This window comes from Dioscorea cayenensis, chromosome 10 (assembly GCF_009730915.1).
Source record: "Dioscorea cayenensis subsp. rotundata cultivar TDr96_F1 chromosome 10, TDr96_F1_v2_PseudoChromosome.rev07_lg8_w22 25.fasta, whole genome shotgun sequence".
Classification (NCBI taxonomy): Eukaryota; Viridiplantae; Streptophyta; class Magnoliopsida; order Dioscoreales; family Dioscoreaceae; genus Dioscorea; species Dioscorea cayenensis.
In genome coordinates, this window is record NC_052480.1 from 1,357,985 (window position 1) to 1,384,264 (window position 26,280).

Below are 26,280 nucleotides of genomic sequence, written 5' to 3' on the forward strand. Positions count from 1 at the left end.
TAATTAACTAATGTAGAATTATTAGTTGCTCTAGAGTTTATGTTTTATTATGTTACTCCTTATAAATTTGTCTTGCAACCTATGTGACTAGTCTTTTGGTATGTGTTTTTCGAAATGTATTGTATTAGGTTAAAATAAAAATTAAGAGTAGTAATAGACTAGTGTTTAAAAACACTTGAGTTTCTCATAAATGCAATAATATATATATTTAAAAATAATTTATTCATGTTATAAAAATAATGTTAAATAGTATTTAGCAATCATAGCGAACAGAAAATAAAGTGACAAATAAACCAACTTGTCAATCAAACGTCAAAAATCATGCTGGTGAAAATATTACTTGTTGAAGTTATATCAATTAATTAATATTAGTAAATTTAATTCGCCTATAACAAAAGCATTCCCCCTCATAATCTACAACTTATTGAATCAATAATAATATATTTTCTTTATTTAAAATTTTTTATTTTCATTCGTTTTTTAATTAAAAATTAATTAGTCACATCTTTGTTTTTCCTCGACAAACACTTTCAGTTCCTATTCGATGGCCATAAATATCAAAGAAAGAATGACGTGCTGAGTGTGCAAGCACTTTAGAAAAAGAAAAAGGTCAAAAAAAGAAAAAGAAATGATGTCTCCTTTTTTTGAAAACTAAACTCGTGTGGCCTTATTTATTCAATCATTTAAATAGTTTGTTTTGTTTGTTTTAAAATAAAGTTCATCAATTTCTATTTTTGGAAGAGTGTAAATTGTCACTTAAAGAATAATCTTCATCCAATTGTTATTAATTTAATGTAATTATACATTATTTTTTCGATAGTAATATATTCGAGTTATATATATATATATATATATATATATATATATATATATATATATATATATATATATATATATATGAATGTGTGCATGTGAAATTTTTTTTAAAAAAAATTTAAAAAAAATTCAAAACTTGTCTAACATTGATTTTATAATAATTATTAAATAATTTTCTTTTTATACAATTTATGCATCACGTCCTATTTTATATAGAAATTTATAATTAAGAATATATCTTTTATTAGTGAAATAGCCCGTGATTATTATTATTATTATTAAATAACTCAACTAATGTTTTATCTCAATATTTTGCTACTATTTAAGCGCATTTGTTGAACCATGAATTAAAAAATAAATAAAATCTTCAAACAATCTCAAACCAAAAGGTTTTTAACTTAATTATATTAATCCTACTACAACCTGATGTAAAATTTTAAATGCAATTCCATCAAACATTATTATTCAAAAAAAAAAAATTCCATCAAACATTATTTAACAATGATAGATCCTCAACATAGATACAGACTCACCACCCAAAATCTTGCATTAGTGAGTAATCCATTCTTTACTCGTGTGCATGCACGAAATTGAAACCATGGGTCATGGCATTCATATATATATATATGAAATAAAAAAACTATACTTTAAATTAATTCAAAATATCAAACGAAATCAAATTTTTTAGGGAATGACTTAGGTGAAGTTAGATAGATATAATTAATATAATTAAAGCGTTGTATTAATGTGTCAGAGATATATATAAAAATATAATAGCTTTTCTTTATAATGTTCTTTATAAGTCTTATTTCAGTGTTTTGTGTCTTAGAATATCCGATGATGAAAGCTACTGCTACTACATTTATTTAACTGAGCTATTCTTAATCTGTTATATTACAATTTACTTTCTGAGTTTTCTTTGTTCTCTTTTTCAGAGTATGGTTTATTTTGTAACTTGTCGACTTTGGGATATTTATCATTGTTTATTCAGTGGACATGACACACGACAACGCACCCAGATCAACAATAATTTACGCACCCATTAATCACCCAAAAGATACATTCCATTTTAACAACACCCACCCACTCACTCCAAAAAAACCAAAAAAAACCAACGAAAAATTATTAGAAATGCAAGACATAAACATTATACTCAACGATGGCATCGCCGGAGGTCAAATCAATCCAGTGAGTGTGGGCGAGGGCGTAGCCGCGAGCGAACCGGAAAAAGCCCGGCGCCGCCGACGACGAGCATCTCGAACGTTGTGAAGCGGGACGTTGCGGCCGAGCACGAGTCAGGGACACTGCCATTGTATTTCCCGGAGCTGAAATGGAGGTTCATGGCCTGGAGGAATCAAGCTCGGATTGGGCGGCGGCGGCGTAGAAGCCCTGAGCTCGGCCGATGACGGTGGAATTGGGTTCGAGGGCCGGTGGTGAGGAGATCGTCCATGATGGTGACCATGCCGAAGGAGGTAAAGGATGAGGAGTTGAGAGGGGTGCGATGGGGATCGCGGTGGGGTTGCGGCCGCTGACGATGTCGTGGAAGTAGAAGTGGAGATGGCTGAGCTTTTTCTTTGAGGGGTTTCTTGGCGGAGATGGAGGGAAGGAGGAGGGACAACGGAGAAGAGGAGGAGAAGAGAGGGTGGATCGACGCCATTGTTGGGGTTTGGACGAGCTCGATGGAGAAGACGATGAGGGGTTTATATAGAGGAGGAGATGGGGGAGGGGTGAGTGTGGGTCCCGTTTAGATGTGGGGCACGTGGCGATATTTGAGTGGGCTTAGAAACGCGGATGGTGTTTGGGAGGGGATAGGGAGGTGGTTTTTGAGTACTTAGGTGTGCGCCCGTGAGGGAGTAGACGTTATTATAATGCTGTGATGGTCGGTGTAGGGAAACAGCGGAGTTAGCCTATTGTTTTGTGCCGCGTGTAATGTCTGAACTTTAAAATTTTATTTTTAAAATTTTTTTTTGAGGAAAATATAATTATAAAAATAGTACTAGTTGATTGGTTCTTGAATTGAAACTTTTGCAATTATTCTATTGAATTAAAGTTAAGAAGTAAAACAAAAAAAACAAAAAAGTTTTTAACGGGCGATAAAATATTTAACTCAATAAGCGTTCTTTTGGATTAATTGGTATCGGATTACCCGTGCGTGGGATGTTTATTTTTAAAAAGGGCCAGGGATTGAATCTTGTATGACTGCTTGAAAGTGAGGCAGCGTTAGTCGGCGTTGGCGCTCTTTCACTATCGTCGTGTCGCTTGGGTTTTAGTCTTTGGTCGCCTTTCTCCATTGATTCCCATATAGAAAATAAATGAATGAATGACTATGGAATGAAATGAATGACTAATGTGCACTTGTTACAATGCTTTCTTTGTTGGCATTGTAGTAAATGGAATGAATGACTATGAAATGAATTGTGGAAGCAAAAAAACTTCAAAAGTATGGTTGGTGTAGTTCTTGGGAAAAGAGAGAGAGAGTTCTTGAGTTGGGTTGGCAACCTACCAATTTCTAAGCAATTAATTGAAGGAAATGATACCAATTTTTCTTATTTTTGATGACTTCGTTTGCAGAGTTCACAAGTTGATATTGATTTTTAGTTGATCAAATAAATGGCAAAGACTTGTGGTCATTAATCATAACAATGTGAAGCTTTTTTTTGGCACTTTATTCTTCCTTTTCTTCTGTTTATGAGGAAACAATAAAAAAAGAAAAAGAAAGAAAGAAAAAGCATATGTTTACAATGAGAACTTTGGGAAGTCTTTGCTTAAAAGACACGTTCCACAAGGACCATTTGGAATTTGGAGTTTGGAGTTTGGAATCCCATTCTATTGGCAGAGAACTTTTCTTTTGATTGATTGTGTTTGTGTGTGGGTCTCCCAAAAAAAACACAAAAGTCCTTCAAGTCTCTGTTGATTTCTTATAATAATTATTGATGACTTTTCTACTTCAAAGTTTTGTTTATGGAAAACTGTTTTTCAGTTTGGATTTTTCATAGTAATTTCTAGTTTATGTTCTGTGTCAACTTCAATAGACATTTGTTTGACACAATTATTAGAAAAAAACAAAAAGGACAGAAGAATTTGTGTATATTATATTACATTATATTATAAGTATTGATTTATGTTATATGTAAGTAAATTTCTGTTACCCCACAACATGACTTATATTATTATAATTCTTTGAAATTAATTGACAAATAAAAATTCCATTTCAAATTAAAAAATCAAGAGTTTAAATTCCCTTGAATTCAAATATTAAAAGTTCAATCTCGTTTCTTATTTACGTGAAATCATGAGATTAGATAACCTAATCCATGGTTATATTATCTTTAGCTTTGTATATATACATATTGTTTGTGAATTATTGATTTATGGTTTCAAAAATGTTTCCTTCCATGGTCATGTGAATCAAATAGGAGAAAACAAATGCAAATTAAATTTTTTTTTCACATAAATCAATTAGATAATTACAAACACTATCTCGGAACTATTGTTATCATTGTTCACTTAACTAACACTTTTGTGATGAGATATATATATATATATATATATATATATATATATACACACACACAATTTATTGACAAGACAAAAAGGGGTAAAAGATCATTGTTTTTTCTGATTCAATTAATTATCACGCATGTGTCCAATCTCTATAAATAAATCATAGACAAACAATATATTTTATTTTAATTTAAAATTAAATACTTTATTTACTTTAATTAACATTTGGTGAAACATATTTTGCAGATGTCCACTCAGATTAGAAAAAAATTAGAAAGAGAAAAAAAATTAAAATTGGAGAGACATACACAAAATCCAATGGAGAGAGAAAACAATGGAGTTATATAGAGCGATTAGAATCATGCTCATAGTTACTAGGTGAAATGGGGTGTTTGTGTTTTTATAAAAAATTTTAGAGAGTAAAAATAAATGTAGATAGCTCCAATTACATGAGTATTGTTCTGATAAACGATCCAACAATCCAGATTCTATTATAAATGTTGTTATGCATCACATTTTTCACTATATATTACACACTGTTCATCATACTGTATTGTTTATAGAGTTTACTCTATATATATATACCAATTGACAGCAATTCAATTGAGAATGAATATCGATGTGCGAACGTTCAAAGATAACAAATCTATACACATGTAGATTACCAGTCCCTTAATATTATATACAAAATTATTTATTTTCACCTATTTATCAAATGTGAAACCTATAATTTTACACACATTTTGAAGCCACTTGTATACTAGATATCTTTACTTTCTTAGGCAGTAACTTATTCGGTTGACTTTTAAAATGTTGTGCATACTTTAATGCAAGCAAATACAAAATAACCCTTTTGTATTTACTTACCAAACTATAGACAAGTGGGGACAAAATCATTAACTCAAGCTCCCAAAGTGTATTTATATGATTTTAACATCCAATAATAAAACCAAAGTAAAATATTAATACCACTGGTACCAAGGCAATTATCCTTAGAAATAAATTGGCTTTTATAAAAGACTCTAGAGATATAAGTCATATAACACAAGCACTAGCAGACAACTTATCTCACATGTTTTGGCATTAAAGCCCACTAGTGTTATCTGTTGGATTTTGTGGTCACAATTATAGCACCAACCCAATAATTAATGTCCTAGCTGCCACATCAACTGAAGGCTCCACAATCCTTGCTTCTCATGCATATATTGAAGTATTAAAAGTGATTTAATTACTTTCCAATCCATGTAATTATATATTTTTTGTCCTTTTAATCTTTGTAATATTTTTAAATATAATTAAATTATCATATTTAGTCAAGTTGGATCATTCTAGTTTACGGTGTAAATGAACAAATGTAAATTAAAAAACTTAATTGTATCTAAAAATATTGCAGTAGACTAGAATAACCCAACTCGACCAAATATGATGACTTAATTGTATCTAAAAATATTAGGACTAAAAAGACAGAAAGTACATAATTATAGAGATTTGTACATCAATTAACCATTAATAATCATATTCATTGTCTTCAAACACTAGTATCTTAATATCTTCCTATATATAAGCCAACAAGATAATTATTCTTTACCCTGTCACATAATTATATGTCAGATTGAAAGATAAAAAGGTACATTTTGTTTGAAGAGAAACAAAAAAAAAATCCCTATTGTTAGTTATTTTGGTTCTAATAATGACTGCTATTCACAAATGCTTACAAACATATATACCTTAAAAAACTACTGCTATTTATCCTCAGGGTCTACAACAATAAAATTTTAATCCATTGTCGAAAATCTTAAACTAGAAGTGTAAATCAAAGGCTTCTCATCTGTTAGTGTAGACCAACAATTCAAATATCCATCGGTGTATGATATGATCCATATTATCGGATTCATATGTTTAGATTTATAAATAGATTTAAATATCTACACCAACGGATTTACATTGCCAAATTTACCAACAATTTTGTATTATCAGATTTACCAGCAGATTCAAATACCTATAAAGATGGATTTACATTTTGGGATTACAAAAGTTTATGGACATACAATCATTGCTAAATGGTAACCCTAATTTATTAGTTATATTTAATTATAGAACCATTGAACTTGAGAAATAAGTGACAGCCTCCCAAACAAAGTCCCTCCAGCATAAAAGTCTAAGATAATAAAAGCACTGCTATAATGGCTGTCACTTCCACCACCCCCACGGGTTCCATTATTTATCATATGTTTTTCCCCCCTTTCTCCTTTTCTCCCATAAAAGCATCATTTCATAGGCATCATATGAAAGGGAGGGAAATTAAGAAAAGATACATAAATTTCTTGAACAAAAAAAATATTGAGAATGAAAGAATCCAATAATATTAAATAAAAAAATTAAATTGAGATACTAAAGGCAAACAAACAAACTCATTATCACCGACACAATACAACGTTGTAGCATCCAAGAACATGTGTTATTTCCGGTACTATGTAGGTATCCAGTGATGAAACATCACTAGAGTTTAATAGCAGTTAAGTGCTGTTAAAAGGGCAGTGTTATCAAAGCTAGCTTTATTGGAGCTTAGAATGCCATATATTTCATTCTGAACAAACATTCCATTTAAAAGGACCAGTGAGTTTTTAACTAGTAAGTGTTTTAAATTTAATGCACTCAACTGCAAGTGTTTCTTAGTTGATTGTAAGGACATTAGCTAGACAAGCAAAAGGCGCCACAAAAGCTAAAGTTTTCATCATTAACTATATACTGTTGCAATAAAGATAGGAACTGTGGCAACAACCAGTGTCCTTTCATGACTCCAAACATATATGCAGTGTGTATATATATCTAGAGAATTTAAAATACAACTAACAGCAAACCCTAAAAAGGAGTGATTTTCACTGTTTCTTTGTTTATGAAAACCATAAAAGCAGCTAAAAATAAAAGGAAAGCCTTGACGGTAGAATTGAAAGACATTGAAACTAAAAGCAAGAATCACAACAATTGTACTCTCTCTACATCTATGACACGTAATTTTCTTCTTATATAACATAGAATCAATAGATTTCAAACACTAAAAGGGGGATTTTTCAGTGGTTCTTGTTCACCAGTCACTTCAAGTAGCTCAAGAAGTCATACAATATCATGACAGACTATTCAATTGTTCATCTATACTTTTCCAAGAACAAATGAATTCAAAGCCAAAAAAAAAAACCAGACTCACAGCCATTCTACTATCTCTATATCTACAATACATAATTTTCTCTTCATATAAAATATAACCAACAGGATTCAAACTCTAAAAAGAGATTAATACAGTATGATGATAGGCAGAACATTCAATATATGTTCATCTATGAATTTCCATACATAATAAAAAACATGGAAACCAAAACCAGAATCACAACTACTCTACACTCACTCTGTAGATCTCTTTATAGATAAATAGATAGAGTTAAATATAATATTTGTCTCAAATCTCCATGCAAACAGGACAACGTGACTTACCAAACACAACGTCGAGTGCTCCATTTGTTTACTGTCCACTAAGCAACATACACCACCCACTTAAAAGTCAACAAAAGAGACTATAAATTAATCTCTATTTTTTTATTTCATCTACCCACCAGGGCTCAATCCTACCATTCAACATGCAAATGATGCAAAACTATCCAGAGTCTAGTAAATAACAAGTGTCCAAAAAACACACTTTGGCACTACATATTGCTATAAAAAAAAAAATTGAAACTTGAAGATCAAAAGTGAAAAGTGAAAACTGAAAAGATTAGGGAATTAGGGCATCATCAAACAAAAAGAAAACAAAAAGAGAAGATGAGCTGGATGAAATGATATAATAAACTCCTCCAATCTGAGAACCAGCAAAAAAACGTAGAAAAGGATCCAAATTTAAAATACAATTACAAACAAAAACTATAAAACAGAGATTTGAGATTATTTTGATTCAATAATTAAGTAATAAAAAGCAATTATTTATGTACTTATCTCTAGGGAGAGGGAGGAGAAGGATGAGTCAGGTGGATCGGCGAGTCAGTGAGCTGGATCAGGGAGATCGGGATGAGTGGAATCGGAGACGGAGCAAGCAGTCTTGCAAGAGGAGTAGAGATCAGGGAGGGCAGAAGCGGATGGAGAGAGGTCTCCGGCAGGGAGAGAGCAGCGCCGCGGCACTCAGAAGGTGTCGAGATTGGAAGGATCGGTAGGGGGTGGGGGTGTCCTTGGCGCACTCGGCGAGGGCGGCGGAGAAAGGATCGATTATGGGGATCGGTGGATCGGGTTTCTTCCGGCAGGAGAAGCGAGGAGGGTTTGGGGAGAGGGGAGAGGAGGAGAGGGATGGAGCTACGGGAGTTCTAGGGATTTAGGGACGCCGGGGAGGTGTTCCCAAGAGAAGGGGATGGAGGAGAGGTGGGGGAAGAGGGGAAGGGGAGGAGGAGAAGGGGAGGAGGAGGAGAAGGAGGAGGTTGAGCTGCCGGAAGAGCGGGTGCGGCAGCAGGAGATGGCAGCAGTGCGGCGGCGGCGGCGATGAGGTCGACGACGGCGTCTCGTTCAGCAACTGGATTTCGAGATGGGAAGTAGTGAAAAGTGAAAGGAAGTGGAGGAAACGGTGGTTACTTATGGAAGTGTTGGGATTTTTGCAATTAAGTCCTTGGAAGTTTTGTTAATTATTTTTTATCAATGTGAAGATTTATTATTAGTTTTATTTGGGTTTTATTGCATATATGCTGCTAGCTATCTTTTACTAGAAATTTGTGTAGGTTTCTGTTGTGTACCATTACTAGGGTGTGTTTATTGTTTTTATTATTGGTAGGGTTTTGTTTTATTATATTTTATAATTCTATTATTGTTTTGAGTTAAATTATTAGTCTACTTTTTGTTTAATGTTAGATATTTATACTGTAATATATTATATTTTATTTGTTTTAATCATGAGTTTGGAATAGGATTTGTTTGGGAGAAAATTGTTTATATCGTCCGCCGAGCTTTCTTACTTGATCGAAAAAATTTTTGGATATTTTTATGTTCTCAAAAAGTCCTTTTTTCTGTAATCGACAACAATTTTTCGAGTATGTTAAAAAAATATCGTTCAGGTGATTTTAAAGCAATCTGAAAATAATAAAGCAACCAATTAAGATATTAAATAATAAATATATCGAAAAATAAATATTAAGCGAAATGTTACGTATTAAATATAAATTTACGTAGTTATATTTAAATAAAAAAATAGAGAACTTTTTTGAGGGTGTAACCCTAAAAATTTTGAAGAGTGCGTATTCTTGCATGAATAAAAGAGTTAATTGTATCGTACTTCTTGAATAATATCGTAATTGCGTATATACCCTTGGGGTTAAGTTAGTTGAAAAACAGTCATTAACAAAGCAACAAAATATATAAAAATTACCATTATCTTCATTGCATATATACTGTGAAAAAGTAAGTTGTACTGAGGATTATTTTGGACGTGTATGTCTTGATCAGAGTTATAGCTGTGGATTAATCGAGGTTTGATTCTAGGAATCTAACGATGAGGGTATATCATGATTCACCTACATTTTAGAGATATATATCTGATTATGTTTTTCGGAGGGTAAATGTCGCGATTATAGAAACTTTTGAGGGGTTTATAACCAATTCTTTTCTAAAAATATATTTAATAAAGCAGAAAGTACATTTCTTAGAGCGAAAATTAGATTTTTAAATAAAATAAAAAGCTAATCTGAGGATTGGGAAATAAATAAACTAAATAAGAGGGATTGCGGTGAAAATTTTTAAAAATTATAAGGACTAATAAATAATTTTCTCTATTTTTAGGGAAAAATTAATTATATATGTCTGTCTACGTCTACAAAATTCTAGTAAATTTGCTCTTAATAATTGCTTTTCTTTTCTCAACAGGTTTGTTTTTGTTAATTTCTCTTGGTTTTTGTGTGTTTCAGTACTTCTTGTTGGTGTTGTTTCTAAAGGTAATTAATTATATGTCCCTGATAGTTTTAAAATTTTTCAGAAAAACATCCTAACATTTGAATTTCCTAGATAGTTCACTCTTTTTCGAGTTTAGTTCAAATTTCACTTTCGATCAGGTTTATTTTTATTTTTACTGACATGTATTCTCCCCGTAATAAGTATATTTTTTTACGTTTTAACATTTACGGTTGTTTATATATGTAGCGTAAGTTTCACTTAATACATTACTTTTTGTTTAATATTTATTTTTAATATTTAATATATTAATTTTTATTTAATATCATGTGTTTTCGTTTAAAGAGTTGAAATACATTTAGGTCGATGTGCATATTTTTATGCTAGGAAAGATTTGAAAAAAATAAACAGTAAAAGATGATTTGTTTGGAACTATTTTATTGTAATAAAATTGTTGTTGGTTAGATTTAAAAATAACAAGAAGATTGGCACCCTTAGATTTCCATTTTATTTATTTATTTTTATAAATAAATATCAACATTAATTATTACATTCAATCAATTGTCACACCTTAAATTGGAAAATTAAGCATTTTGATTGAGACACTAATAAAAATACAAGTACTGATGATGAACACAAACAGGTAATACAAGGCTGTCAATGATGTCTCTTGATTTCCATTTTAATTTTTTCCTTCTATTAAAGAAATAGCATGACAATGATTATCTTTAATTGATTATTTAACCGTACCCAGAACTATTTAAATTAATAATAATGTAAAACTTATTGACAATGAAATAAGCTTTAAACATTAGATGGCAGGCCTTTTCATGCACCGTTTGCTCAAACTAGTTTTTAAGTTCCGTATAATTTAAGAATTAACCACCAAGTTACCCATGTACTACCTGGATTGTATATATTATATATATATATAATCATGTTGTTGGGTTTTCATAATTCACAACAAAACACAAATAGATTTATGAAATATTTAAGACAAACGTAATTGTGGGATCACAAAGCAAAATTAAAAAAAAAGGTCCATAATTGTCTATATTTGTTTTTAAGAAAATAAAAATAAATTAATAAAATATCTGAAAAGTATTAAATAAATTTGACATTATTATGATATATAAAGAGTGAATATTACTCAGAGAAACAATAGATGAAAAAAAAAATCAAAATTAATTTTAGCCTCATAATTCTCATTGAAATTAGAATTGGAATTAAGATATTTATATTTATCTTTTGGTTGTTTGGCTCCTATAGTTTTACCAACTAACAAGTGTCATATAAGGAACTTGCTTAAGAACACAAAAAGCATTTACAATTTGAGCCAACTTTGGTTGGTGACATATTCATATTTAATTACAAACATATGCCTTAAGACTTTTACATCACAATATAAAAAGAAAAACATCCGTTTTGAATTAATTTAAAAAGAAAGGACTTTTTAGAAAGGAAAAAGGTCAAAATCCAAATATTTTTTAAAAATTCACTAAAACAACCCTGTCATTATATATGACAAATATATATATATATATGACAAATAAGTATAATTATTTTTAGCAGACAACCACTGAGATAGTTTTGTATAAGTACCTATGAGTGGTGCGAGATCAAATCTCTCAAATGTAGTAGTATTGTATAGTATTGTATAAATAGATTATAAATATAATATAAAAATACTTATAATGATCATCATTTATCCATCATTCACGGGTTCTTTGTGAGAGGATGTATTTATGTTTCTTTTGACATTTATTTGTGGAGCGGCACTTGTCGTCATTCATGAAAATTATTTTAGAAAAATTAACTTTGAGCTTTTTTAATAATAATAATTTTTAATAAAAATTAAAAAATATATATATGAAATAGAACAGTGGATGTTTAATTATCCGCCAAACTAAAACATGGACAATTCGAATCTTACTGATAGCTTGTCTATAATTTTTAAAATAATAATAATAACTAATCATCTCATCAATAAATAAGATATTGAAATTAATACAATTATATGTTATATAAATTACAGAATGGGCTCCACTCATGACCTAATCCAATTTTTTATATGTCACCAAATGAATCAACTCACTCAAACAAACTAATTTATGCCACCAAACCAGATCCGGATTACTACATTTACACACAAACCCATAATCACAAAACGATCAAGTGAAAAATTTTTTTAAAATTATGATAAACATACAACCAATAAATCAATCAAGTGAAGCCACATCACATTCACAATACAAGCCTATCTGTCCCTCGTGATCCATCTCCATCCCATGTTACTACCATCTCATTCTATTAATTTTATACAATGATTATAAATAATTAAGCAAAATTCTCTTAAAAGTATATTTTTGAAGCTTTTTCTGTTTAAAAAATGTGTAATACTTTAACTATGAGGTGAGGTCATGAGTCTCAAAGAGACTCGATGCCAACAAACTATTTTAAAGCATCTCAAAATTCTTTTTTCTATAAAAATTTATTAATGAATAAAAATAAAAATAATTTCATCATTTTACATGAAATGCAATTTATTACAACGTGGTTAAAGTTTATGACAAACCCCAGTTGGTGTGGTTGAAGGTGATTCAATTCAATTATAATTTGTTAAGATGGAATTTATTCCCTAGAAACACAAGCAAGGTTTTTGAAAAAGGGGTGGTTAGTCATTTACTAACTCTCGGGGGTTGTATCATGTGTAATGTCATTTCGGGCCATTAGACATTGTTTTGGAAAAGATCATTGGCTCAATGGTAGCGCTCCCATGTTCTTATTATGGCGGATGCTTTACAGACACTCACAACATCCAAATGGTTCGGTCACGAAAGATCTTGTCCATTTGTTAGATGAGACTCCCCTTCTCGGAGGATCCGTTTATCCGGTGTACCCGTGATCGTCTTCGGACACATAATGGGGAGGTGGGGGATAAGAAATTGTGGATGCTCACGGAAATGGTGCCTTTTCGGTGAAGTCCCTACAAATTTCGAATTATGGTAGGTTGTGTTGTCCGGTGGCGAGGTTTTTTTCTAGCGTAACTTTTTGTCCAAAAATCAACTCGCTTAACTAGTTGGTGTGGAATGTCATTTGCTAATAAAAGTCTACCAGACTGCTACTTGTGTGATGTGTCACTCGGCAATCGAATCTGTTGTGACCGCTAGTTCTACCTTCCATGAGGGAGATGGGTGATTTAGTGGTGAAAGCAAACATGGGCTAGGATACTGTTGTTGGGGCCAGGAGGATGGCTTTGTTCCTTCATTTTTGTCCGGGTGCTTATGTTAGTTTTTTTTTAAATTGTTCCACCACATCTAGTGGTGCTGGATTACTGTTTTTTTACTTGTTCTTCTACTTTTTATAGAATGTTGTAATTCTTTTTTTTAATAGAGGTGGTTTATCCTTTTTTTAAAAAAACTATATTATTACTGTATTTACATAAAAATTGAAATGGGCGGTTTGTTCACCTCATCCACAAAAAATATAATGAATATTTATAACATTTGATGCAGCTTTACTTATGTACTAATTTTTTTCCATGTAATTTTTAATAAAAACGCCCTAATCATATCTAATAATTTTGATATCATACATCTAACTTTTTTTTTTTAACTAGTCAGACTTCAAGTGTCGGTGTGCGTTCGGAGGCTGATGACTGCAGAGGTGCTCAAGCCCCATCAATATCTGCCTTCCCCATCTCTTAAAAGCTTTCATGTCCACAGTCTTATGCTTCTTCCAATACCTATTTCACAACAACACAAGCAATAAATCTTTTGAAAAAAATCAACTTAATGAAAGCAAGGTAATGCAAAATAGTGTGATTCGACAGTACTGTCTCAAATATCCAGAGGTGAACAACTCAGTAATAATATTAAAGGTCTTTTTCTGATCATCAATCCAGGAAGTATGGAACTTGATGATGTTTTCTTGTTTTAAGGTTGCCAAGAGATCAATTTCAGAGTACAACTGCTCCAAATCCTGGGGAGTTTCAGCTGAAGAGACCATGACTTGATTCCATGCTACTTCAATACCATCTACTTTATCAAAACCTTTATATCTGTTGTTCAAATTTAAACAAAAAGGAGTCACATTAACAATAAAAAAAAACAAAATTCAATTAAAAAAAAAGGAGAAAATTATCAGTAATAAGACAATTTAATAAGAAGCACATACACAGTCCAGAATACTTCTTTTTCCCAAGATCTCCTTATACTGTTGCCAAAAAAAAAAGAATATATAATTAACAAAAACCAATGAATTAAAAACCAAAAAAAAAAAATTTGACACCATGAATAACAAAAACAAATATATAATTTATTATCATTGGATAATCCCAATGGTATGTACATCAAAAGTCTAAAAAGATTATGGGTTCAAATCTTTTTCCCAAAGTAGATCTGTACTCATATTATTCATATATATAATTCATCCCGGGTTTATATATTTTTTTATACTCTATATATATTTTACATCCGGATTCCAGTACGATATTGTTTGTTTTTATTAAAAAAAATATATATTTGTAGTATATTAATAAAAAAAATAAAACAAAATAAAAAAAATTTGAAGAGAAAAAGGATAATTACGCAAATATATCGGCCGGTTGGATCCTTCTCTCGGATGTCAGGATCAGGGGGCTTCTGTTGGGCAGAGCCATCATCGGCTCCGCCAGTCGCCGTGAAGCTCATGACCTCCAAAGACCCAAACCCAAAGCTCAAACCCTAGAAAACAAGAGATTTCCACAGAGACAGAGGAAAGAATCACCAATCAAACCCCCAATTTAAGGAAACAAATTGGATAATCCGAGGCTGAATCGAAGGAGGATAGAAAAATCCGAGAAGAATTCGAAAACCCTAATCGAGAAACAAAAAGCGAAACCTAGAAAAGGAATCGAAGTGAAGGAGAGCGAGACGTCCAGCGGAAAACTAATTAATTAATTTTAATTACTTGATTGCGTTTGGGGATGATTTCTGATTAGGAGTTTAAATATAGGACAAAATAAAATATATCTATAAATAACAGAGTAGGACTTTTAGTTTGATTCGGATTTTTATATTTATTATATCTTTTAACTTATATTAAGAAAGAGTTGGGAGGGGATAAGGATTTAGGCGATTGTTTGAGTTGGGACTTATCGAAAAATACTTTTTTTAAGTTTAGTAGAGTCTTTTCGAGTAAGTTAAGCGATTTTTATATTTTTGTTTGTATTCTTTTCTCAGCAGAAAAAGTTTGAAAAATAGTAAAAAAAGCTTTTTTCAAAATTGTCATGACTAAACTTTATTAAAAAAACTGCTTTTTTTCACTTTTTCTGACTGCTTTCTGAAAAGTCGATCAAATAAACTTTTGAACCCATGTCTTAACTCGAAAAAACACTTCTGGGTTTTCCAAAAGCTGATCCAAACAAGCCCTTAGAATACGACATCTTTAGGAAGGTATTATGTATTGATTATTATTAAAACTAAGTATTCTCTTTGGTTTCAAATCGGAGTTTTGCATAATAAAAAAAATTTAAATTTGTTTTTAAAAACACTCTAAAGCAAAATATAAAAATAATATAATTAAAGAATTCAATCGAAACTGTTGAGTATATACTTTGGATTTAAAATGTGTTATTGACGTTTATTGCATAAATAAATAAGTGTAATTAAAGTTTTTCAATTATTAATATCATAAATAATATAAATAAAAACTTAAATATAAAAAAAAATTTAAATTTATTCTTTCAAACACTATAGGAGCATATTAAAATAATATAATTAAACAACTCATACAATGGAAACTATTGTATACTTTAAATTTCAAAGGTCTTATAGACAATTATTATATAAATAAAAAAGTGTAATTAAAAATTTTCAATTATTAATATCATAAGTAATACATATAAAAATTTAAATATAATAAAAAATTTAAAATTTATTTTAGATTTTCATCTTCTTCTACAATTGTCTATCAATAAACTCAATTTATATCATTTAATAAATATAAAACTATTGGTAATTTTTTTAAAAAAAGATAAAGCTCATGCTGCAATTTAATGTAATATCAAATAAATGTCGTATAATTTTTTATTCATTTAATTATAATATTTTATTAATAACACAATAATTTTTTTTTATTTGTCATATTTTATGTCATACCAAATAAATGTTGTTTATTCTTTTCTAAACTATTTAATTGTTATTAATAGTAACCAAAATAATTATGCATATAATTACTTAATTTAATATAAAATTATGTTTTTATTACAAATTATTGTTATTTTTAATAATTATAAATTATATATTACACTATTTATAATTTTTTGTATTGATAAAAATATAATGGTAACCATTTATTATTAAATTAAAATAATATCATGCCTTAATTTTTATTTTTATTTATATATAGTGGTGGCTTGAATATCCCTTTCACCTCTTCATTCTATCTCACGTAACACCACGTGCGAGACTTTCTATTGAAATCCAAAGTGCAGGAGATTGAACTACGCCCTGTATGTAGTTCCAAAACCAACCAAATCCATGTACACTGCATTTCTAATTACTTTCAAATTCTCAAATCCAACTAAACAAACATTAGATTTTGAAGTTTTTTTGTAATTACAATCACATGTAGTTTTATATCCGGCCAAACAAATACGGTAACGTTTGGTTAGATGTAGTTGAAAATACGGTAGATTTTCAATTACGGTATAGTTGTAAATTCTGGAGTTGAAAATGCAAGAGAGTCAAATTTGGTGTTTGGTTGACTGTAATTGAAAATGCTGGATTTTAAAATTTTATGTTTATTTGGAAAGATTTGTAAATCTGGATTTGAAAACATGTGTTTGGTTGGATGTATTTGTAGGATATAAACACCCTTGCTAAGGATATCCCACCTTGTGTCATTATTAAATTTAATTAATTATAAATACACAATTAATTGTTATTAATAGTAACCAAAATAATTATACATATAATTACTTAATTTAATGTAAAATTATGTTTTCATTACAAAATATTGTTATTTTTAATAATTATAAAAAAATATATTACATTATTTATAATTTTTTATATTGATAAAAATATAATAGTAACCATTTATATATATCATGATTTTATTTTTATTTTTATTTATATATATTTTTATTAGAAAGTCTCACGTGAGACTTTTTATGGAAATCCAAAGTGCAGGAGATTGAACTACAAGCCGATTTGAACGTAGTTCCAAAACCAACCAAGTCCATATGCATTTCCAACTACTTTCAAATTCTCAAATCCAACCAGATTTTGATGTTTTTTGTAATTACAATCACATAGTTTTAATAATTTTATTATATTAAATATGGTATTAATAATTAAAAATTTTAATTGCATAATAGGTATTGGTTTCATCATGGGCATTAAATTGGTTTTATATTAGATATTTAATAGAAATGTTCTAATGGAAAAGGAATGATAATACGATTGGAGACGGTTTTAAGGAAGATTTTTATTTATTTATTTATTTATTTATTTTACATATATTTAACGTGGTATAGATTTCATCATGGCCATTAAATCGGTTTTATATTAAATCCTTCGTATTTTTTATTTAAGTCGTTGGTTTAAAAAAAATTAAAAATATTTATTTGGTATTATATTAAATATTAAAAAGTGCAAAAAAAAAGAGACTAATAGATAATATTATTATATTAAATAAAATCTTCTAATGAAATGATAATATGATTAGATAAGGTTTTAATGATGATTTTTAAACTCTTTTTTAAAGAATTTTCCCCATTGCATTATGAACGTATAAGATTTAATGGAATTGATTTAAGCCAATTTTATATAAAACATTTAATAAAACGTACTCATAGATTTTTGGAAATGAAAATCTTTGCTAAATTTATTTGGAATTATTGGTTTAGAAAAGAATAAACAACATTTATTTGTTATGACATAAAATATGAAAAAAAAAAAAAATATTGTGTTATTAATAAAAACAAATTATAATTAAATGAATAAAAAATTATATGACATTTATTTGGATTTATTGGAAGATAAATAGACAATTGTAGAAAAAGATGAAAAATCTAAAATAAATTTAAAAATTTTTTTGTTATATTTAAATTTTTTATATGTAAGTATATATTAATAATTGAAAATTTTTAAATTACACTTTTTTATTTATGCAGTAATTGTCCGTAAGACTTGAAATTGAAAATATACAATATTATATGAGTTATTTAATTATATTATTTTAATATGCTCCTTTGAAAGAATAAATTTATATTTTTTATTATATTTAAGTTTTTATTTATATTGCTAATTGAAAAACTTTAATTACAATTATTTATTTATGAAATAAAAGTCTCATATGACTTTTTGAAATCCTAAAATATATATTCAACTGTTTCGATTGAGTTGTTTAATTATATTATTTATTATTATTTGCTCTTAGGTTTCAAAAAAACAAATTTAATTTTTTTTTAATTATATAGTTTTTAATTTATATTACTTATTATATTAATAATTAAAAAAAATTTAATCGCACTTATTTATTTATTTATTTATTTATGCAAAACTCTGATTTGAAATTGGAAAGAATGCCTATATTCTAAATCCTAATCCCCTCCCAACTCTTTCTTAATATAAGTTAAAAGATATAATAAATATAAAAATCCGAATCAAACTAAAAGTCCTACTCGGTTATTTACAGATATATTTTATTTTATCCTATATTTAAACTCCTAATCAGTAATCATTTCCCGAACCCAATCAAGTAATTAAAATTAATTAGTTAGTTTTTTTCCATAATTATCCAATAAATTCCTTATAAAATCCTTCCCCTCTTCTTTCCTTTCGCTGGACTTCTCGCTCTCCTTCACTTCGATTCCTTTTTTAGGTTTCGCTTTTTGTTTCTCGATTAGGGTTTTCGAATTCTTCTCGGATTCTTCTATCCTCCTTCGATTCAGCCTCGGATTATCCAATTTGTTTCCTTAAATTGGGGGTTTGATTGGTGATTCTCTCCTCTGTCTCTGTGGAAATCTCTTGTTTTCTAGGGTTTGAGCTTTGGGTTTGGGTCCTTGGAGGTCATGAGCTTCACGGCGACTGGCGGAGCCGATGATGGCTCTGCCCAACAGAATCCCCCTGATCCTGACATCCGAGAGAAGGATCCAACCGGCCGATATATTTGCGTAATTATCCTTTTTCTCTTCAAATTTTTTTTTTATTTTATTTTTTTTATTAATAGACTACAAATATTTTTAATGAAAACAAACAATATCATACTGGAATCCGGATGTATAATATATGTAGAGTATAAAAATATATAGAAACCCAGATGAATTATATATATAAATAATATGAGGAACAGTACTACTGGGAAAAAGGATTTGAACCCATAATCTTTTTAGACTTTGGTGTCATACCATTAGATTATTCAATGATAATAAATTATATGTTTGTTTTTGTTATTCATGGTGTCAAGTGGTTTTTAATTCATTGGTTTTTTTGTTAATTATATATTTTTTTTTTGGCAACAGTATAAGGAGATCTTGGGAAAAGAAGTATTCTGGACTGTGTATGTGCTTCTTATCAAATTGTCTTATTACTGATAATTTTCTCCTTTTTAATTGAATTTTTGTATTGTTAATGTGACTCCTTTTTTTGTTTAAATTTGAACAACAGATATAAAGGTTTTTGATAAAGTAGATGGTATTGAAGTAGCATGGAATCAAGTCATGGTCTCTTCAGCTGAAACTCCCCAGGATTTGGAGCAGTTGTACTCTGAAATTGATCTCTTGGCAACCTTAAAACAAGAAAAACATCATCAAGTTCCATACTTCCTGGATTGATGATCAGAAAAAAAGACCTTTAATATTATTACTGAGTTGTTCACCTCTGGATATTTGAGACAGTACTGTCGAATCACACTATTTTGCATTACCTTGCTTTCATTAAGTTGATTTTTTTTCAAAAGATTTATTGCTTGTGTTGTTGTGAAATAGGTATTGGAAGAAGCATAAGACTGTGGACATGAAAGCTTTTAAGAGATGGGGAAGGCAGATATTGATGGGGCTTGAGCACCTCTGCAGTCATCAGCCTCCGAACGCACACCGGCACTTGAAGTCTGACTAGTTAAAAAAAAAAAAGTTAGATGTATGATATCAAAATTATTAGATATGATAAGGGTGTTTTTATTAAAAATTACAGGGAAAAAAATTAGTACATAAGTAAAGCTGCATCAAATGTTATAAATATTCATTATATTTTTTTGGATGAGGTGAACAAACCGCCCATTTCAATTTTTATGTAAATACAGTAATAATATAGTTTTTTTTAAAAAGGGGATAAACCACCTCTATTAAAAAAAAGAATTACAACGTTCTATAAAAAGTAGAGGAACAAGTAAAAATGGTAATCCAGCACCACTAGATGTGGTGGAACAATTTAAAAAAAAACTAACATAAGCACCAGACAACATGAAGGAACAAAGCCATCCTCCTGGCCCCAACAACAGTATCCTAGCCCATGTTTGCTTTCACCACTAAATCACCCATCTCCCTCATGGAAGGTAGAACTAGCGGTCTCTATGAGTCCCACGGATTAATCATGGATAGAAGTGGTTCACGACAGATTCGATTGCCGAGTGACACATCACACAAGTAGCAGTCGGTAGCTTATTGCAATGACATTCCACACCAACTAGTTAAGCAGGTTGATTTTTTTTGGACAAAAGTTACGCTAGAAAAACCTCGCCACCGGACAACACAACCTACCATAATTCAGAAATTTGTAGAAGGACTTCACCGAAAAGGCACCATTTCCGGTGAGCATCCACAATTTCTTATCCCCCATCTCCCCATTATGGGTCCGAAGACGATCACGGTACACCTGGATAAATGGATCCTCTGAGAAGGGAGTCTCATCTAACAAATGGACAAGATCTTGCACTGAACCATTTGGATGTTGTGAGTGTCTGTAAGCATCTGCCCATAATAAGAACATGGGAGCGCTACCATTGAGCCAATGATCTTTCCAAAACAATGTCTAATGACCCGAAATGACATTACACATGATACAACCCCGAGATTTAGTAAATGACTAACCACCCCTTTTCAAAAACCTTACTTGTGTTTCTAGGGAATAAATTCCATCTTAACAAATTATAATTGAATTGAATCACCTTCGAACCACACCAACTGGGGTTTGTCATAAACTTTAACCACGTTGTAATAAATTGCATTTCATGTAAAATGATGAAATTATTTTTTTATTTTTTTATTCATTAATAAATTTTTTTATAGAAAAAAAGAATTTTTGAGATGCTTTTAAAAATAGTTTGTTGGCATCGAGTCTCTTTGAGACTCATGACCTCACCCTCATAGTTAAAGTATTACACATTTTTTTAAAACAGAAAAAAAGCTTCAAAAAAATATACTTTTTAAGAGAATTTTTGCTTAATTATTTATAATCATTGTATAAAATTAATAGAATGAGATGGTAGTAACATGGGATGGAGATGGATCACGAGGGACAGATAGGCTTGTATTGTGAATGTGATGTGGCTTCACTTGATTGATTTATTGGTTGTATGTTTATCATAATTTTAAAAATTTTCACTTGATCGTTTTGTGATTATGGGTTTGTGTGTAAATGTAGTAATCCGGATCTGGTTTGGTGCCATAAATTAGTTTGTTTGAGTGAGTTGATTCATTTGGTGACATCTAAAAAATTGGATTAGGTCATGAGTGGAGCCCATTCTGTAATTTATATAACATATAATTGTATTAATTTCAATATCTTATTTATTGATGAGATGATTAGTTATTATTATTATTTTAAAAATTATAGACAAGCTATCAGTAAGATTCGAATTGTCCATGTTTTAGTTTGGCGGATAATTAAACATCCACTGTTCTATTTCATATATATATTTTTTAATTTTTATTAAAAAATATTATTAAAAAAAGCTCAAAGTTAATTTTCTAAAATAATTGTTTTTCATGAATGACGACAAGTGCCGTTCCACAAATAAATGTCAAAGAGACATAAATACATCCTCTCACAAAGAACCCGGTGAACAATGGATAAACAGTATCATTATAGTATTTTTATATTATATTTATAATCTATTTATACAATACTATACAATACTACGGCACGAGAGATTTGATCTTGCACCACTCATAGTGACTTATACAAAACTATCTAGTGGTTGTCTGCTAAAATAATTATACATATTTGTCATATATATATATATATTTGTCATATATATGATACGGGTTGTTTTAGTGAATTTTTTAAAAATATTTGGATTGACCTTTTTCCTTTCTAAAAAGTCCTTTTCTTTTTAAATTAATTCCAAAACAGATGTTTTTTTCTTTTTTTATATTGTGATGTAAAAGTCTTAAGGCATATGTTTGTAATTAAATATGAATATGTCACCAACCAAAGTTGGCTCAAATTGTAAATGCTTGTGTTCTTAAGCAAGTTCCTTATATGGCACTTGTTAGTTGGTAAAAGTAAAACTATAGGAGCCAAACAACCAAAGATAAATATAAATATCTTAATTCCAATTCTAATTTCAATGAGAATTATGAGGCTAAATTAATTTTGATTTTTTTTCTTCTATTGTTTCTCTGAGTAATATTCACTCTTTATATATCATAATAATGTCAAATTTATTTAATACTTTTCAGATATTTTATTATTTTATTTTTATTTTCTTAAAAACAAATATAGACAAGCTTTAGTTTATGTTTTTCTAATTATGGACTTTTTTTTTTTATTTTGCTTTGTGATCCCACAATTACGTTTGTCTTAAATATTTCATAAATCTATTTGTGTTTTGTTGTGAATTATGAAAACCCAACAACATGATTATATATATATATACAATCCAGGTAGTACATGGGTAACTTGGTGGTTAATTCTTAAATTATACGGAACTTAAAACTAGTTTGACAAACGGTGCATGAAAAGGCCTGCCATCTAATGTTTAAAGCTTATTTCATTGTCAATAAGTTTTACATTATTATTAATTTAAGTAGTTATGGGTACTGTTAAATAATCAATTAAAGATAATCATTGTCATGCTATTTCTTTAATAGAAGGAAAAAATTAAAATGGAAATCAAGAGACATCATTGACAGCCTTGTATTACCTGTTTGTGTTCATCATCAGTACTTGTATTTTTATTAGTGTCTCAATCAAAATGCTTAATTTTCCAATTTATGGTGTGACAATTGATTGAATGTAATAATTAATGTTGATATTTATTTATAAAAATAAATAAATAAAATGGAAATCTATGGGTGCCAATCTTCTTGTTATTTTTAAATCTAACCAACAACAATTTTATTACAATAAAATAGTTCCAAACAAATCATTTTTTTCTTTACCGTTTATTTTTCAAATCTTTCTGGCATAAAAATATGTGACATTGACCTAAATGTATTTCAACTCTTTAAATGAAAACACATGATATTAAATAAAAAATTAATATTTTAAATATTAAAAATAAATATTAAATAAAAAAGTAATGTATTAAGTGAAACTTATGTGGTTACATATAAACAACCAGGAATATTAAACGAAAAATATACTTAATAAGCGAAGAATATATTTTGTAAAATAGAATAAACTGACTGAATGAGCTAAACTAAACTGAAAAAGGAGGAACTGTTTGGGGAATTCAAATGTTAGGATGTTTTTCTGAAAAATTTTGAAACTATCAAGGACAAATAATTAATTACCTTTAGAAACAACACCAACAAGAAGTACGAACATACCAAAAACCAAGAGAAATTAACAAAACAAACCTGTTGAGAAAGAAAAGCAATTATTAAGAGCAAATTTACTAGAATTTTGTAGACGTAGACAGACATATAATTAATTTTTCCTAAAATAGAGAAAAATATTTATTAGTCATTATAATTTTTTTAAAATTTTCACTGCAATCCCTCTTATTTAGTTTATTTATTTCCCAATCCTTGTATTAGTTTATTTTATTTAAAAATCTAATTTTGCCCCCTAAGAAATGTACTTTCTGTTTATTAAATATATTTTTTTTAGGGAGAATTGGTTATAAACCTTTCAAAAGTTCTATAATTGCATATTTACCCTCCGAAAAAACATAATTGTATATATACCTCTGAAAAATGTAGGTATTGCCGATTTGCCCTTACTGTTAGATTCCGGTAATCAAACTTGATTAATTATAGTTATAACTTGGATTAAGATATACAAAAGGTCCAAAATAATACTTGTACAACTTAAAAAAAACTTTTCAAGGGTATATATGCAATGGTATAATGGTAATTTTATATATTTGTTGTTTGTTAATAGATGGTTTTTCAACTAATTTGAACCCCAAGGGTATATACGCAATTATGTATATTATTCAAGGGTATGTATGTAATTAACTTTTATTCATGGGCAAATATGCAATTTCAAAATTTTTTAGGGGTACACCTGCAAAAGCCCTTATTTTTTATTTAAGTATAACTACATAAATTTTCATTTAATATGTAACGTTTCTGTTTAATATTTATTTTTGATATATTTATTATTTAATATCTTAATTTGTTGTTTATTATTTTGTATTTCTGTTTAAAATCACCGAATGATATTTTTAACAAAAAAAAATACTAAAAATTAAGTTGTCACATGGTGTAAAAAAAAAAGTACTTTTTGAGAACATAAAATAGTCCAAAATTTTTTTGATCAAGTAAGAAAGTTCGAGACATGATATAAACAATTTTCTCTCAAACAAAATATACTCCAAACTCATGATTAAACAAATAAAATATAATATATTACAGTATAAATATCTAACATTAAAGAAAAGTAGACTAATAATTTAACTCAAAACAATAATAGAATTATAAATATAATAAAACAAAACCTACCAATAATAAAACAATAAACACACCCTAGTAATGGTACACAACAGAAACCTACACAACTTTCCAGTAAAAGATAGCTATCAGCATATATGCAATAAAACCCAAATAAAACTAATAATAAATCTTCACATTGATAAAAAATAATTAACAAAAACTCCAAGGACTTAATTGCAAAAATCCCAACACTTCCATAAGTAACCACCATTTCCCTCCACTTCCTTTCACTTTCACTACTTCCCATTCGAAATCCAAAGCCATGAACGAGACGCCGTCGTCGACCTCATCGCCGCCGCCGCCGCACCGCTGCCATCTCCGCCGCCGCACCCGCTCTTCCGGCAGCTCAACCTCCTCCTTCTCCTCCTCCTCCCCCTTCTCCTCCTCCCCTTCCCCTCTTCCCCCACCTCTCCTCCATCCCCTTCTCTTGGGAACACCTCCCCGGCGTCCCCAAAATCCCTAGAATCCCCAGCTCCATCCCTTCCCCTCTCCTCCCTCTCCCCTCTCCCCAAACCCTCCCTCGCCCCTCCTCGCCGGAAGAAACCCGATCCACCGATCCCCATAATCGATCCTTTCTCCGCCGCCCTCGCCGAGTGCGCCAAGGACACCCCCACCCCCCTACCGATCCTTCCAATCTCGACACCTTCTGGCGCCGTGGCGCCGCTCTCTCCCGCCGGAGACCTCTCTCCATCCGCTTCGCCCTCCCCGATCTCTACTCCTCTTGCAAGACCGCTTGCTCCGTCTCCGATTCCACCATCCCGATCTCCCGATCCAGCTCACTGACTCGCCGATCCACCTGACTCATCCTTCTCCTCCCTCTCCCTAGAGATAAGTACATAAATAATTGCTTTTTTTATTACTTAATTATTGAATCAAAATAATCTCAAATCTCTGTTTTTAGTTTTTTTGTTTGTAATTGTATTTTAAATTTGGATCCTTTCTACGTTTTTGCTGGCTCCCCAGATTGGAGGAGTTTATTATATCATTTCATCCAGCTCATCTTCTCTTTTGTTTTCTTTTGTTTGATGATGCCCTAAATCCCTAATCTTTTCACTTTTGATCTTCAATTTTCAATTTTTTTTTATAGCAATATGTAGTGCCAAAGTGTGTTTTTTGGACACTTGTTATTTACTAGACTCTGGATAGTTTTTGCATCATTTGCATGTTGAATGGTAGGA

At 29.9% G+C, this 26,280-nt stretch overlaps 1 protein-coding gene and 1 pseudogene across 1 annotated transcript; one reads left to right on the top strand and one right to left on the bottom strand.

The window, feature by feature from the left end:
- Nucleotides 1-13,681: 13,681 nt before the first annotated feature.
- LOC120270825 (probable serine/threonine-protein kinase WNK6) lies at nt 13,682-15,192 on the bottom strand. Its single transcript, XM_039277890.1, has 4 exons — nt 14,823-15,192; nt 14,410-14,448; nt 14,069-14,293; nt 13,682-13,978 (listed from the first exon to the last, which is right to left on the bottom strand). The coding sequence occupies exons 1-4, from the start codon at nt 14,894-14,896 to the stop codon at nt 13,849-13,851; spliced, it is 468 nt and encodes a 155-aa protein (XP_039133824.1). The 5' UTR covers nt 14,897-15,192; the 3' UTR covers nt 13,682-13,848.
- Nucleotides 15,193-25,353: 10,161 nt separating this feature from the next.
- On the top strand, nt 25,354-26,004 carry LOC120270556 (annotated as a pseudogene).
- Nucleotides 26,005-26,280: the final 276 nt, after the last annotated feature.

Excerpts from the sequence above, each read along its gene's own strand:
- LOC120270825 (XM_039277890.1), bottom strand. The coding sequence starts at position 14,896 with ATGATGGCTCTGCCCAACAGAAGCCCCCTGATCCTGACATCCGAGAGA. Across the intron at positions 14,449-14,822 it reads CAACCGGCCGATATATTTGC|TATAAGGAGATCTTGGGAAA; the intron begins GTAATTATCCTT and ends TTTTGGCAACAG. Across the intron at positions 14,294-14,409 it reads AAAGAAGTATTCTGGACTGT|ATATAAAGGTTTTGATAAAG; the intron begins GTATGTGCTTCT and ends TTTGAACAACAG.